This window comes from Phoca vitulina, unplaced genomic scaffold (assembly GCF_004348235.1).
Source record: "Phoca vitulina isolate PV1807 unplaced genomic scaffold, GSC_HSeal_1.0 scaffold19, whole genome shotgun sequence".
NCBI classification, from domain to species: Eukaryota; Metazoa; Chordata; class Mammalia; order Carnivora; family Phocidae; genus Phoca; species Phoca vitulina.
The window spans coordinates 30,837,808-30,853,163 of record NW_022589722.1 but is presented as its reverse complement, the minus strand read 5'-3'; the positions used below and the strand labels follow the sequence as shown (position 1 = coordinate 30,853,163).

Below are 15,356 nucleotides of genomic sequence, written 5' to 3'. Positions count from 1 at the left end.
CAGCTTTATTGCCCATTCACATTCAAGGAAGAAATCATTCCATTTTACACAACTCTTCCAAAGAACAGAAGAGAGAGTAGACCCTAACCGACTTGGTGAGGCTCACATAACTGTGATACCTGAGTCAGAACAAGCACAGCAGGAAAAAGGACGTGAACAGAATGTAAGAAATACTAAAAATGTATTTCACGCTGAATCCAGTCACATGCAGCAGGACGAGGCCGAGCCACACCTGCACTACACCTGCACTGCAAAGCTGCTTTGATGTCACAGAGTCAGAGCCTGTAACCGATCGCGCTGACCTAGGGCAGAGGGGTACGGTCACCTCCAGCACACAGCGGGGAATGCACGTGATGACCTCCAACACCCACTCACAGTTCCAAACAACAAACAGGACAAAACAACCCCAGCCGCCGAAGACTACAAGAGGGCTTCTTTAACCTAAAAATGGGTATCTAACAAAATCTACAGCACACATTATAATGAATAGCCAACTGGAGAGAGAGTTCCTTCTGAAAGGGAAGGAGACAAATATCTGCTATCACCATTTCCAGTCAACTTTCTACTGAAAATCCAGGCCAGTAAGACAAAGGATGGCCAAACGTTGGAAGACACTAAACTTTTTTTCTCGAAGACGCTGTTGAAAATCACTAGGTAAGAGGATTTGTCTTCACAAAACAGTAAGCAATTGTAGGTTAACAGTATGGTACTAGGGCAGGAATAGATAAATAGACCAATAGAAGAAGAGCACCCGTCTCCTGCAGTGAAGTTTCCCCGGGGATGAGCTCCTGCAGAGTGTGACCAACTGGATGTGTCCAGCAGCCAAAAACTTCCTGAGGATGCTTCAAAGCAACCTCCCCGTGAACAACTTCCCCTGTACCCCAGACGGTGGATTTCCAGCAAGTTCCACCAACACCGCCTCTCAGCGACTTCTCCACGCGAGAAGTGAGCCATGACCAGGCCATCTCCAAGGAGAGCTGGATCTCAGACCTGGGGAGGGAGAGTCTCTCCCTTGGACACCCATCTCAGCCCTAGGGGTACTGGCTGCCCAACATATCTGCAAATCCTATATTCTCTGGCATTGTCTGTACTTCTTAGTAGTCAATCCCCGGTTATTTCAAGCCCTTGCTAGAGTTAGTGATTCTTTACGTTAAATTTTCCCTGTTCAAGTTATGGCGTGCTTCCCATCTCCTGGACGTGCACTCGCTGGCAGAGTGGACGGAGAGAAGGAAGAGGAGGAGGGAGGAGCAGGGAAGAGAGGGAGGAAGGGGAAGGGGCCCCACTGGGAGCAAGAGGGCACCAAGCATGGACCTTAGAACACGATGAGAGCTAAATCAGCCCGGACTAAGTCAGGCGGACAAGACTACTTATTTCAACGAAGAAAAATGAGTATAAAGAATTAAACCACAAAGGCAACACTGAGGTAACACAGAGATTACGGCTACAGGAAATGGCTACACTCTCGGAACTGAAGGCATGGAGGGAAGCAGGTAAGGTTCTGAGAAGCCGGAGCCGGCAGGGGCTCTGCAGGGCTGGAACCCAGGCCTCAGGGGTAAGGGGATACCCAGCTACTGTGGGGGCCTCGGAAGCATGGAGGACACCTCCGAGAGTGGGACTCGGGAAGGGCCCCGGGCAGCTGATAACGGTACTCCCGGGGTGAGCACAAGGAGGCTGGAAGGGGGCAGCAGCTGCGGCTTTCCAAGGGAGACACGAATGGGGGGCAAGTCCCACCCTCCCTCCTCCTGCCTGCCAGCCTCCCACCAGCATCCTTTATTAGCTGACCCTAACAGAAAGCAGAGGACAGGTGTGTTTGTGGCCTCCCAGCCCTGGCAACACAATACGAAAACAGAGACAGAGGGGTGAGAGCTTGAGTTGAATAATGACTGCCTAAGAACCAGAACAATATCTAGCATTAAGCAATCACTAATGTGATATGCACGTGTGATTTACGTGGATTCTTATTTTATCTTCACAATAAGGCAGACCGCATTATCTACATTTCACAGATGAAGAAATGGAGGCACAGAGTGATTCAATAAATCAGCCAAGGTCGACAGCTAGTGAGGGGCCCAGCTAAAACCCGGGGTGGGCCGTGTGCCTTCAACACCGGCTCTTAGCCAGGGCAGGTGCGCTGGAAGCAGCCAGCTAACACTCGTACGGTTCCCATGGGTAGAGCGATGCTCATTGGTGAAATACTTAAAATACTTCTGTGCTTTGTGGTAACCAGACACGACCATGAATCCCTGCAGGCCCACCCCTGTCCCAGCCCCTTCCTCAGGACACACCCCATACCTAAAAGGCTACTGCCTGACTGAGCCTCAGCCTCCCAGGGCCATGCCCCAACTATGCCTGGCATGCACGCTGAGGTGTCCACACCCACACCCTACTGTTTGCTCACTGATCTTGAAGTGGTTCACATCGGGGCCAGGGCAGCCCATGCAGGCGGAATGGCATGTGATGAGATCCCGAGTGGAAAGAGACCAAGACACTTCTGGGGAACCAAATACCCACATGAGTACAGCATGAGGCAAAGAGGCAGGAGTAATAAAAGTACCTCACACTTGTTGAGAATTTACTAGGTGCCACACACCGTGTTCTAACCGTGTTACCTCATCTAACCCCCACAACAACCTTAGGAGCTAGGCATTAATATGCCAGCCCTTTTACACAAAGCTCTAGGGATCACCTCACTTGCCTTTGGGCAAAAGCAGCAGGGCTGGCAAAAACCAGAGGTGGCTCTTCCCCCCCGCCCCCCCGCCAGGAATCCAGGCCGATCAAGGAAGGTAAAAAGTTACAGGAGAAGGAGTTGAAATGAGAGATTCTGCTCCACGAAAGGATCCCCATGGGGCAGCAACCACGAGACAATTTTAAGAGCAGGGCACTTCTGAAGTCTTTAAACTTGCTAGACCTCTGGTTTGCTGGAAGAGGGGTGGGCCTCCTGGTGCAGCCCCAGAGCTCCGGCCCTCCATCCTCAAGACTGTCCTGGGACTGGGCCTTCCCTTCCAGGCCTATCGCCTGAGCCCCGCGAACCCCTGGCCGAGCACAGAACGGGCTGCGCCCGATACCTCAGAGGCAGAGGAGCTGCAAAGATTAAGAAGGAAGAGATACGCGATGTGCCTGTGCCCATCACCTGCTCACAGTAACTCGGCAATCGCAGGCTCAGAGAGTTCTGGAATTGTAGCCAAATATGGAAACACTGAGATAAGAATACAAAGAAATACTAAGAAATACAAAGACAAGAAAATGATGAACCAAGAACTTCAAAACTGAATTACCATTACAATCTAAAAGAAGATACAAAACTGCAGGCACATGCTCGCTCCCAGGCACACAAATACTGACAAGGGACTAGAACAGCCAAGTGTCTGTCCAAAGCAGCCTGCGTATACGTGATGACTGTTTTTCTTTCCCCTTTTCTGAGTTTTTAAAAATTACTCTATAATGAAATCATAGAAATTGTTTATAATGAAAACTTATATCCCCATTTTTAATCTTAAGTCACAATTTAAAATGACAATTTATATTTTTACTGAATAGTTTAGAATATTAACACTCAAATCCTTGTAGAATTTAATTTAACACACACACACAAGCCAACAATGTAAGTTGGTCTGAAAGCCAACTGACCTAACAATCATTTGGGCAACGAAAAATTAGCACTCTGAATCAGAACACAATTCCAGGAAGGAAAGGGTTTAAAGATGTCCCAGCAGCAAGAAAAGAAAACTCCAAATAAGTACTAATGACAGTTTACTTTTACCAAACAGCTTATCAAGTGATCTGTGTAAATACTGCAAATGTTACAAAGCCCCTCAAAAGTCTCAACATTATTTTTACAGATTAAAAACAAATAAAGGCCAAAAACACCACCAATAATTCAATTAAAATAACTCATGCTTGTGTTTACATAAAATTTGATGAGCATAATGTATTTGTCACACCACTGCAATTATTCTCTGAAAATAATACTCTAAATATTATTTTGACAATGTAATTACAGTGTTTACCTCAAGACTGGTAACAAAACGCTGGCATAGATACGCTGCTAAAAATCCACCAAGAATAAGGTTCTCACAGGGAAACAGTCACAACACAGTACGGGCACTTTATTAAGAACCAGAATACTTTTAGAAGGCTTGTATTAGGCTTGAACTAACATACTATAAAATTTTTTTAAGTTTCACTGTAGAATCCAAATTTCACTGTGGAATTCCAAACAAATTCAGGAACACTGTGGACCGCCCTTTTCAAGAAAAAAACAAAAAACACTATTTAACTTCCATTTGCCTCCTTGCCTCAGTAATATCCATCCAACTCTGCCTACAAACACACGTCATCTATGTAAAGCTGACATAAGTGGAAGGTAAAGACCTAGAACAGGGGAGAGATGGCCCATGTCATGGACTGGAAGACTCTGTATCATTAAGACAGCAAGTCTCCCCGAGTGGATCTACAGACTCCATCTAATTGCTAGTATGCACAATATAGAAATAACTCTTAAAACTCAACAACGGGGGCGCCTGGGTGGCCCAGTCAGTGAAGCATCTGCTTCCAGCTCAGGTCATGATCTCAGCGTCCTGGGATGGAGCCCAGAGTCCAGCTCAGCAGGGAGTCTGCTTCCCCTCTTCCTCTGCCCCTCCCCCTGCTTGCACACACTCATTCTAAAATAAATAAATAATTCTTTAAAAAAAAAACAAAACTCAACCACAAAAAGGCAAACAGCCCAATTAAAAACTGGGCAAAGAACTTGACGAGACATTTCCCCAAAGAAGATTTACAAATGGCCAAAACAAGCACATAAGAAGATGTTCAGTATCATTAATCATGAGGAAAACACAAATCAAAGCCACAATGAGACACCACTCCGCAACCATCAGGATGACTATAACCCCCAAAAAGGAAAATAAACACTGGCGAGGATGTGGAGAAACTGGAATACTGTACGCTGTTGGTGAAAATGTAAAATAGTTCAGGTGCTGAGAAAAGTCTGGCAGTTCCTTAACAATTTAAATAGGAAATTGACCCGGCAATTCTACTGCTAGGTATGTACCCAAAAGAACAGAAAACCGGGGCTCCAATAAATATGTGTACAGGCATGTTCAGAGCAGTGCTGTTCTAAATGGCCAAACGGTGGCAGCGCTGGGTTGGCGGAAACAACCCAAATGGCGGAAACAACCCAAGTGGCCACCAATGCATGAACGGATACACAAAACGTGGTACGTGCACACAACAGAGTATCATTCAGTCACCTAAACAAACGAAGTACTGATACCTGCTACAACATATGTACACTGACACACATTCTGCTTCCTGAAAGAAGCCAGACGAACAGGTCCCATAATTCTCTGATGCCACTTACATGAGAAATCCAGAATTGGTAAATCCATAAAGACAGAACGCAGGCAAGGGAAAACAGAACCCTCAGCGGGTAGAGGCTTTCCTCTCGGAACCATGGAAATATTTGCAATTAGATGTGGTGGTTGCACAACATTGTGAACGCTCTCAAGGCCACTTGGTTGTTCACTTTAAAGCAGTTACTTATACGCTGCATGAATGTCATGTCAGCAAGAAATATATTCCTTAATTAAATTCAACTGCAGCTGCCAAAACTGTAAAACACTCTGACACACCAACACAACACAACACAACACAGGTGTGTGAAGACGTGCCCTCTGGCTGGTGAAAAGCCAGGCCACCAGCCACACAACCAATTTCTCCATCAGTGACAAACCAGGTCATAAAAAGTGTCAGAAATTGGCTCCTTTAGGTTTTCTGTTAGATCACGGACTTGCTTCAGTGAAGAGAACATCGATCCCGTGAAACAGTGTTTTATCACATAAACACCACATTCTAAGTCTTTTGTGGCTGATCCGGGATGGAGCAGAGCAGCCCAGGGAGTCCAGGGAAGGCAGGAGGGCACATAACGTGCTGACGGAAGGACGGGAAGCAGAGGGAAGGGGTAATTTCAGGAGACACAGCGCTCAGTGGGTGTGCGGGGATGGGGTTCACCGCGCCAAGGAAGGGCTGGCTCGCTCTGATGGCTCTTTAATCACAGCATCCGTGCAGTGCTTCCTCTCGGGTGTCTTATTTAGGAATACATCATCACCAGGGAAACCCTCTTCTGCCCACCACGGCATTTCGGCGCTGCCAGTAACACGCTATCCACCACATCAGTATTTTCCAGTAATTATAAAATGCAGTATGTTCTGAACTCTTTCTGAATTGCCATACCACACACAGACTTCAAAAATAGGCTGCTTTTCCATGTGACAGAGGGAAATGTGGATTTTACTGCTGATTTTTCATCCCCCAATTTGAGCACGGAGGCTTCTGCTGTATCATAAAATGGAGCTACAAGAAGATCTTTAAATATGTAACATCTTAAAAACACTTTCCCACTAAACCCTACACCCTATCAGTTTCTTGACGATACGTGAGAAATTACCTGCTGTCCAAAAAAACATAGAGCAAACACTTTGTGCGCAGAGTCGGAGATGATGTAATTAATTCAAGAGATAATTACAATTTCCCAAAGGAAGAACTCTAAATCAAGTAGAAAGATGCACGAATTTTAACAAAGGAGTTTTACATGAGAACACGAAGGAATCACAGACTAGTAGGAGAACTAAACCAAGCAAGCAGCACCTCTGACAGCTGATGTAGCCACCGTACTCTGTGCCTCTGTTTCTCCCCCCGTGAAGAGGCTGCCACCTCGAGTTCCCTACCTGCCTGCCAACAGCAGCAGGTGTAGCAACGCGAGGGAAGCAGGCCTCACCGTTTAGAGTCGGTGAAGGCACTGAGAGCTAACGCAAATCAATCTGTAAATCAGATCAGATTTTACAAACAGCTGCAGATTTCTCCTTTAGAGGAAGCATTTGTTAGATTATTATTAAGAAGAATTCTTCCAACCGACAATCTAGTACATCTTCTTATAAGATGGACATTTACATTAAGATTTTCTTACTTAAAAAATAAATAAACAAATAAATAAAAAGATTTCATTATTAAATGACTTGGGTTTGCCCGTAAGTGTTTCAAGTCCTTGGATAAAGAGGTCGTATGTTAAAGTGCTGTTTACTGTTATGATATTACGATAATAACCCCTGTCCAAAGGACAAGTATGGATGCTAATAGTTTAGGAACCAAAAACATTCACCAAAAAGTCTAGAAAAGCTTCCTGGTCTTCAAATTAAGAGGCCTGGTTTTTCTCTTAATCCCTTATCAACAGCTATGAACAATCAGAGCTTCCTTCCCTCTCGGTCACGCCATATACTTGACTTACGTAACGTATTTAGTGCGGACTCCCCTCGCTGCATTGTAAACACGCGGAGGCAAGGATTCTTCTGTCTGCTCTGCTCACTGCTGGGATCACACCCAGCACCGAGAACAGGCATGCCACATCCACACGAGTAATGCAGAGACGCTGTATTACTCTCCAAGGGCGGCCCTAACAAAGCACCACAGACTGGTCGGCTTAAACAACGGGAATTTATTTTCTCAGACTTGGAGGGTAGAAGTCCAAGATCAAGGTGTGGGCAGGGTTGGTTCCTTCTGAGCCCTGCTCCTGGGCTTGCAGATGGTGGTCCTCTCGCCATGTCCTCGCCTGGTCATCCCTCTGTGTCTGTCTGTGTCCTGACCTCCTTTTCTTACAAGGACACCAGCCATAATGGATTAGGGCCCACCCGTAGGACTCCATTTTACCTTACTGATCTCTTTAATGGCCCAGTCTCCATATCCAGTCACATTCTGAAGTGGTAGGAGTTGGGGCTCCACCATATGGATTTGGGGGAGAGTTGGGGGGCGTAACTCAGCCCACAACAGAGCAAGGAAAGGAAGTTGTGGCAACTTTCTCTCATGCTAATGCGCTAACACCACTAAATAAGTTTCTCCGTATCACGAAATACAAAACATTTGCTTTAACTCGAAGTTGTGGTTTTTAAATCCTTTTCAAAGGTACAAATAACCCATGAATCACAGTACCTGTCAACAGGGATTCCTGTTCAACCCGCAGTTCACGAAAAAGAAGAATCAGATCAACAGCGACGCCAATTGTATCCAAGTTCCTATAAAAGATTTTTTTAAAAAGACAAAGTCAGACCCATTAATTTTCTTGAGCCTGCATTTCAAATGATGATCCGGGGAACGGAGCTGCGATTACTGGCTCACGGCATCTGTGGTAAACAGAATCGTGACCCCTCGAGCTGTCCGCAACATTATCTCAAAACCTGCGATTGTGTACCTCCCAAGGCAAAGCGGACCTCAGGGTTGTGAGTAGATTCAGGATCTTGAGATGGAAAGATCACCCTGGATTAGCCAGTGGGCCCAATGGGGTCACAAGGGTCCTTAAAAGAGGAATACAAGAGGGTGTCAGAGTCGGGGAAGGGGCCGTGAGCCCAGGAATGCAGGAGGCTTCTAGAAGCTTCTAGAAAAGGCCAGGAAATGGATTTTCCCCAACAGCCTCCACAGGGAACTCAGCCACAGTGACCCATTCTAGCCTTCTGAATTCCTGAACCAAAAGATAACAAATCTGTGTTGTTTTAAAGCCACAGAGCATTTGGTAATTCGTCACAGCAGCAGGAGGAAAGTAATCCAGATTTGGGGTAGCAGGAGTAGCGATGCTGCTGTAGATAAACATCCAAACATGTGGGAGCGGCTCGGGAAGCTGGCGGTGGGCAGGGGCTGGAAGAACAGTGAGCAGCATCGGAAACGCTCAGACGCCTTCACGGACTGCTGGTGGGCGCATGGACGCCAAAGGCAAGGCCAGTGAGGGCTCAGAAGGAAGTGAGGAACCTATCCCTGGAAACTGGGGAAAGGGGACCCTTTACCCACAGGGGCAGAAGCTCAGCAAAATGATGAACTTGGATATTGAGCTGAGCACATTTCCAAGCCCCATGCTGAAGGTGTGACCTGACTGCTTCCTGTTGCACCTAATAAAAGGCCAAGGAGAGAGATAAAGGAGATGAAGAGAGAACCAGGTCTTGCTTTGGGAAATTCTCAGTCTAGCCAGATGGCAAAAGATGCTAAAACTGGGATAGTCACTGGCAAGAAAGCGTGCTCTGCAGAGAAAGCCAAGGGGCTAGGTGGACAACCTTTTGCTCATGCCTAGGAACGATCAAAAGGTCAGAGTGTTCAGTCCCAGGGCGGGAGGAGCTCTTTGAACAGATGACGGTGGGACTCATTCCCCTTTGTCACCTCGGCAGAACCCAGGAATAGAGATGGGGTTATCTAGAAAAGCTCTGTGCAGGACCCTCTTGTCTAATCGTGGGAATCCCCATGACATACATGTGAAAGCCACACCATTGTTGAAAATGTTTTACCAGGAGAAACTCTGCCAACTTGGACAAAATGCACAGAGAAAGGATGAAATTAAAAAAAAAAAAAAAAAAAAGTGTCAGACTCCCAAAATTCTATAGGCAGGAAGTAGACTGATGGAACGACTCAGGTGCAAACACATGCTCCCTTTGGGAAAAAGGAAGGGTGACTCTGAGGGCAGGGCCAAGGGCACAGCCTCAAGCTCCAGACGATTATTCCCAGACCTTGAAACCTAGCTGAAATTGCTTTGCTCGAGATCAGTGATTCCTCTTTTCCTTCTATTTTCTCCTCTTTCAAAGGATAATGTCCAAAATGGTTATCCTAGGCCTGCCCCCAAACTGCAGGAGCAGGTAACTGGTCCGGTTTCACAGGTGCACCGATAAAGCGGAATTCCACCCCAGGATGCACACATCCAGAGTCTGACCCGTAGGTAATTTAGACGACTGGATAATGAGATTTGGGACTTTTAGCTGATGAGACTTAGATGAGATTCTGGACTCGAGCGGATGCTGTCAGGGTAAAAAACGTGGGGCCTCGGGAAGGGATGAATGCATTCCGCACATAGAATCTTTAGGGGCCACGGGGTGGACTGTGGTGGGGAGAACAATGGCATCAGCTAGGCAGAAATGTAGCTTGGGCAACCCGTTCGCATCTGAAGTGGGGCCGTCTTATGGGACCGAGTCCTTTAAGTTATGGGATCTGATGCCACTGACCCCAGGCAGGTGGTGTCAGAATGGAACTGAATTGCTGGAACCCAGCTGCTGCTGAAGAATCAAAACTGGTCAGAAAATATCAGAAGAGACTTTTTAGATATGATTAAATTAATGGTTTTGCAATGGGGAGATTATTCTAGATTATCTGGGTGGGCATCATGTAATCCTAAGAGTCCTTAGCAGGGGGATGCACGATGGTGGGAGTCACAGAGTCACTGAAGACACTCTGGTGTTGCTTTGAAGATGGGAGCCGTGAACAAGGGATACAAGCAGCCTCTAGAAGGTAGAAAAACCAGGGAATGGATTCTCTGCTAGAGAGAGAGAATCTCTACTACCAGCCCTACTGGTTCTCTCACTTGAGGTCAGTGAGACTGATTCTGGACCTCTGACTCAGAACGGTAAGATAACAAACCTGTTGTCTGAGCAAGCCACTATGTTTGCAGCGATCTGTTACAGCAGCAACGGAAACAGCTCCCTACCTTCGCTTCTCCACGCGAATCAGAATTAAGCCAAGACATTCACTCCTTAAAGAACAAGAGGGTCAGGGGTGGTGTGGACACAGGTAGGCCCTCTCGGCCTTCCCCAAGGCCAGACGGTCAGAGAGAGTCACTGCTCCTTTGTTCTTTACTTGTAAGACTGGTAGGAAGAGTGGCTCCGTGCCTGCCCCCCAGAAGATGGCCCTGCCAGAAGACAGCTGATATTTCATCTGCCACAGTATTTTTCTTGCAATGTTTGAATTTTTATAGTTTGCATATCACTTGTACACTCAGAAAAAGAAGATAAAGATTAATTGCTAAGAAAGTTGTATTATCATAAACTTTTATTGCACTAGCGTTCCCGGGGGGCAGAAACACAGTTACTGAGCAGACAGTGGGCACAGCACAGGAGGCAATTTGCATAAGTAATCTCATTTAAAATGCCCAACAGCCTAACAGGTGGGAGATACTGCTTGCCCTGACTTCCAGAGGGGAAGACCGGTCCTCAGGAAGGTCGAGGCCCCAGTTCAGGGTCCCGTGGCCGTTCAAGGGATGGAGCAGTCACCCACAACAGGGTCAGCAGGTGTTTCAGGGCAGTTATGACAACTGATTCTGAGCTGAGCTTGGGAGTCACAGAGAGCGTTCCCTGGCTCTACCATTCACGGAATGGGGGACTGTCACACAAGCTCCTTAGCCCGAGTCACAGTTTCTTCTTTTGTGGAAGTGGAAAAACAGTAGCATGCTATTTCTTGGGTTTGTTCTAGAAATAAAACAAGACACTGCAGTTAAGCCCTGGGGACAAAGCCTGGTGTGGAGGGCAGGCCCACCGAATGCTCGCTTCCTTCTCGACGAGGCTGGCAAGGCACAAGGATGCGTTCGCCAGCCCGCAGTCAAGAGTTTCTGTTCTAAGGCTCTCCTTTCCCTCCCCCATCACACCGGAGGGGATTCCCTGCCGGGAAAGGGACAAAACAAACTAGCCTCCGCCCCTGGCTTCGTTTCTAGCACATAACTAGTTATGTTCTAAAATGCTAACTATTATTAGCAACATTATTAATGTTTCTCTGCATTTACCTGCAAATGGACAGCAAGGTCTGCTTAGTATTGAAATTAAACAACCCTGGCATTTATCCCCACTCTCCTTTGATCTTAAAAATCTCATTCATCACATCAAAGCCTCAGGTATAAGACCGTCTAGGCAGCAAAGGGGGTCCCTCGAGTGGCTTCTGGACCAGCCCAGCTTCACCCACCGCAGCAGTGACAGAAAGGCCTGGAGGCCCTGTCTACATTCAAGTCCAGGAAAGAAAGGGGAGCGTGCTCTTTGTGGCTTCTGACTTCATCTCAAGTAAAAATTTGTAATAAAAAGAAGATTCCATTAAATCAAAGAGGAAAGGTGCTCAGTTCTGGGAGGAGAGAGTAACAAGCAAAAGAACAAAAACGGCACCTAATAATTCTCTCGTTTATCTTCTTACCTCCTTTCAGAAACATGCCCCTTATAAAATAGGTAGAAGGAGAGCTTGCAACTCTGCATGATCTAAAGAAAATTTTAAAATAGGTCATCTTAGAAACCTACAAGACACGCTCCTTGTTGAAAGTAAACACAAGGCTAACTAATTAAAACACTAAAACTAATTAAAACATTTACAACTAAGAAAAGTGAGGTCCAGAACTGTGTATGCCTTTACAAAGGCAGAATCTAGGATCGGGTAATCAAAATTAAGTTAAAATCACCATGCTATATGTCTATAACCAAATACCTCAAAACATATTAGAAAGAGAAGAAACCGAAATAACCCTTAATGTTAAAAACACTCTATTATATGTCATATCATTTATATGCTCGCCTACAAGTGTCCAGTGGCAAGACTGCAGAGCATTTGTCCCCTGGAGACGTAATCCTAGCCTTGTGGTTACCACTGGGTAATAATACCGTGATGCCAAAACTATTTCTCACCGATAAACCTATACGGCAGACCAGCACACACATACGCAAGGAAATACAATCAAAGGTACGTATGTCACCGCAAAGAACACTACCTGATGGAATTCTGGTTCACGGAACACTCAATACAAGCATTTCGAAGACACCTGAAGCATTCCGTTATTAGCTGCAGGCTGGAGGCCAGATGCTCCACCTGGGATGGATCTCTGCAGGCCAGCTCAACAGCATGGGAAGATTTCTTCAAGATGTCCAGGACTCTTTGGAAGATAGTCCTGGGTGCGGTTTCTCTGGAAAAAAAAAAAAAAGGATAAAACTGTTACAAACCAGAGGGAAAAAATCTAATTTCCCAATGTCCTATTCAGAATACTGCTTATCCTAATTTCTGTGGGGAGGTGGGCTAGACCTGTCTGTTCTCACTCCTTAACTTACAACACAAAATCGAAGAGCTACATACCCGGAGTGCTTAGCCAGGCACCGTTCTTACCAACCTTTTCATGTATTATTTACAGACAAGTGAAATCGAGGGGAATTTAAGTAACTTGCCCATATCACTGGGCTAATAACGGGCAGAGGCCCATTTCCAATAGAAGCAGTCCGACTTGGTATTCCCACCCCCTGTGACAACCCAAATACCAGTCTCAGGGGAGGGTCTATGCTTATGGATCTGTCCTTAATCAAAACAGATTATGTACAATCTCTGTTCTAGAAAGAGAATATGACCGTGTCTGCTGCCGCCCAACAGGTACTAAAGTACAATTACGAGAAACACTATTCATGAAGCTGTCTGGGAGGCCAACCCGCCGTCCATTCTCTAGATACTGAGAATCCAGCAACACATGCACGGAGCTTTTATATAGATTCCACTGCACAGATGAGAAGGAGAGAGAGAGAGAGAAGGAAAAAAGGAAGGAGGGAAGGGAGGGGAGGAAAGGGAGGAAGGAGGGAGATAAACAGGGAGAAACACACAGAGAGAAACAGAGATAGTGATGAGGGGGAGAGGGCGAGCAAGCAGTGAGCAAGCGAGCGAGGGCACCCTTCCACCTAGAGTGCATGCCCAGGGGAGAAAAATGAACCTGTGACCGGTCCCTCTGGGCATCTCAGTTCCCACATGCCTCTCATCCCAGAAGCACGGTCTGCACCGACTATCATTACAGAGCTATGAAGATAAGAATTTTTTGTGCAACATGGCTCCAAAATGCAAGCCAACTTCCTCATTCCACGAATCTCCTGAAGAAACAGCCATCTGTTTTAGGTCAGAAGAAAAACTGCTGCGCTGGACAAGTGGAGAGATTCTCGAAGATTCACACCGACCATATGAGTGGTCGTGGCCCAGTCGTGGAATCCCAGCACCCCCGTCCTCTTCCTCACACTGCGCCAGGTTACCAGGGAGCTGCTAGTTCCTACAGAACCCTGACACCGAGCCACCCAAGTCACTGGGCCTGCTCAGGTGCTGGCGGGGCCCCTCCACGCATCTGTCCCTGCGCGGGGCCCAGAGACGCGCCCCTCCTCGAGCTTCAGGACCCCGAGTCCTTGTACTGCAACTGGCATGTTTTCAGCTCACGGACAGAGGACGTAAATCACATTATTTATCAGTGACTGAGTGACCAAATAAAACCGTGGAAGCCCAAGGGTACAGTACTTACCCCGTCTCAGCAACTGTAAGAAACAATTACACACATAAACCCTTTTCAGTGACGATTTGCCATAAAGAAAATTCACGCACACTCTCGAGACATCTTTAAGGAGTACTAAATATAGCGCAGATGTTAACATGCTAAGAAAATACCCAAGAGTTTAAAACATGTGGATGGATGCCAAGCGTGATCAGGATTTCTACAACAAAGAATGAATCTCATCATCTGCCCCCAATGCACAAAGTTTTGACGGCATCTGTTATTTAATGTTATGGTCAAATAAAAGGAGAGTGCGACCCCTCGAATCATCTGCAATAATGCCTTTCTCCTACTGAGATAGCATCATCTCACTTGTGATGAAGAAGCCGACATGACCTCTGCCCACCGGGCCTTTGCAAGCTACCCTCAGGCGGGCACCACCTTGCTACCGTGAACGGTCTTCCCAGAAGCCGCTCTTTGAAACCTTAACATCTGTTGTACTCAGTACTGGTATCGAACACATCAAAAGCTTTGGACTCAAACTGTGGTAGATGATAAAGCAAGATGGGAAAAAAAGCACTGTTCTTGGGTAAATTGGAGAACTGATAGTCCAAGCATGGAACAATTAGTAAGTTCGCGAACTATCCTATGAATAATTCCCAATGCTGCATGATAATTTGTCACGTACGCACCAGGCCTTTCTCCTTTGTTACACTTTTAATCAAAAGAAAAATGTTTAACTGAGCTAAGGCCAATCATCATCTTCCTAAAGTCAAAATAACTATTAATAGCTGCCAGAGAATCATCATGGTAGCCCTTATTCAGCACACGGCAACTCACGTTTGCGGTGTGAAGAGAAAATCTGGGACGGTGATGACTGTCATTTGCTCTCCCCAGGCTGCACACCCATGGACTCCTGAAAACACCAGACACTTGCAAACCTCTTTGCTTAAACGTACACCCTCCCCCAGAATGCACCTTCCACACAACCCCCACCCAACTCTCTGCCTGCAAAATCCTGCAACTCTTTATTGAGGCCTTTTGGACACTCCCAGCCCTGGAGAAACTCCCCCGCTGCTCCAGGCAGACCAGCTCCCACCTCAACGCCCCACTGAACTCCACCCATAAGACTGGACTAATACCCACATTAGATTATACTCACTTCTCCAGCCCAGCTCCCCCACTAGCCCATAAATCACGGGAAAACAGAGCCTATCCTATTTTTTTCTGTATCTCTAGGGCCCAGATCTGGCATTCACTAATTGTATTTATTCAAGTTGAAAACAGTGATGAGACATTCCAC

General features: G+C 46.4%; 1 protein-coding gene across 1 annotated transcript in view; it reads right to left on the bottom strand.

The window, feature by feature from the left end:
• ATXN10 (ataxin 10) overlaps positions 1–15,356 on the bottom strand; it is a 163,632-nt gene that overhangs the window by 130,598 nt on the left and 17,678 nt on the right. Inside the window, exons 2-3 of the mRNA XM_032416715.1 lie at positions 12,536–12,727; positions 7,981–8,063 (exon numbers count right to left, since the gene is read on the bottom strand). Of these exons, the coding sequence (XP_032272606.1) occupies positions 7,981–8,063; positions 12,536–12,727 (275 nt within the window). The remainder of the gene's footprint in view (positions 1–7,980; positions 8,064–12,535; positions 12,728–15,356) is intronic.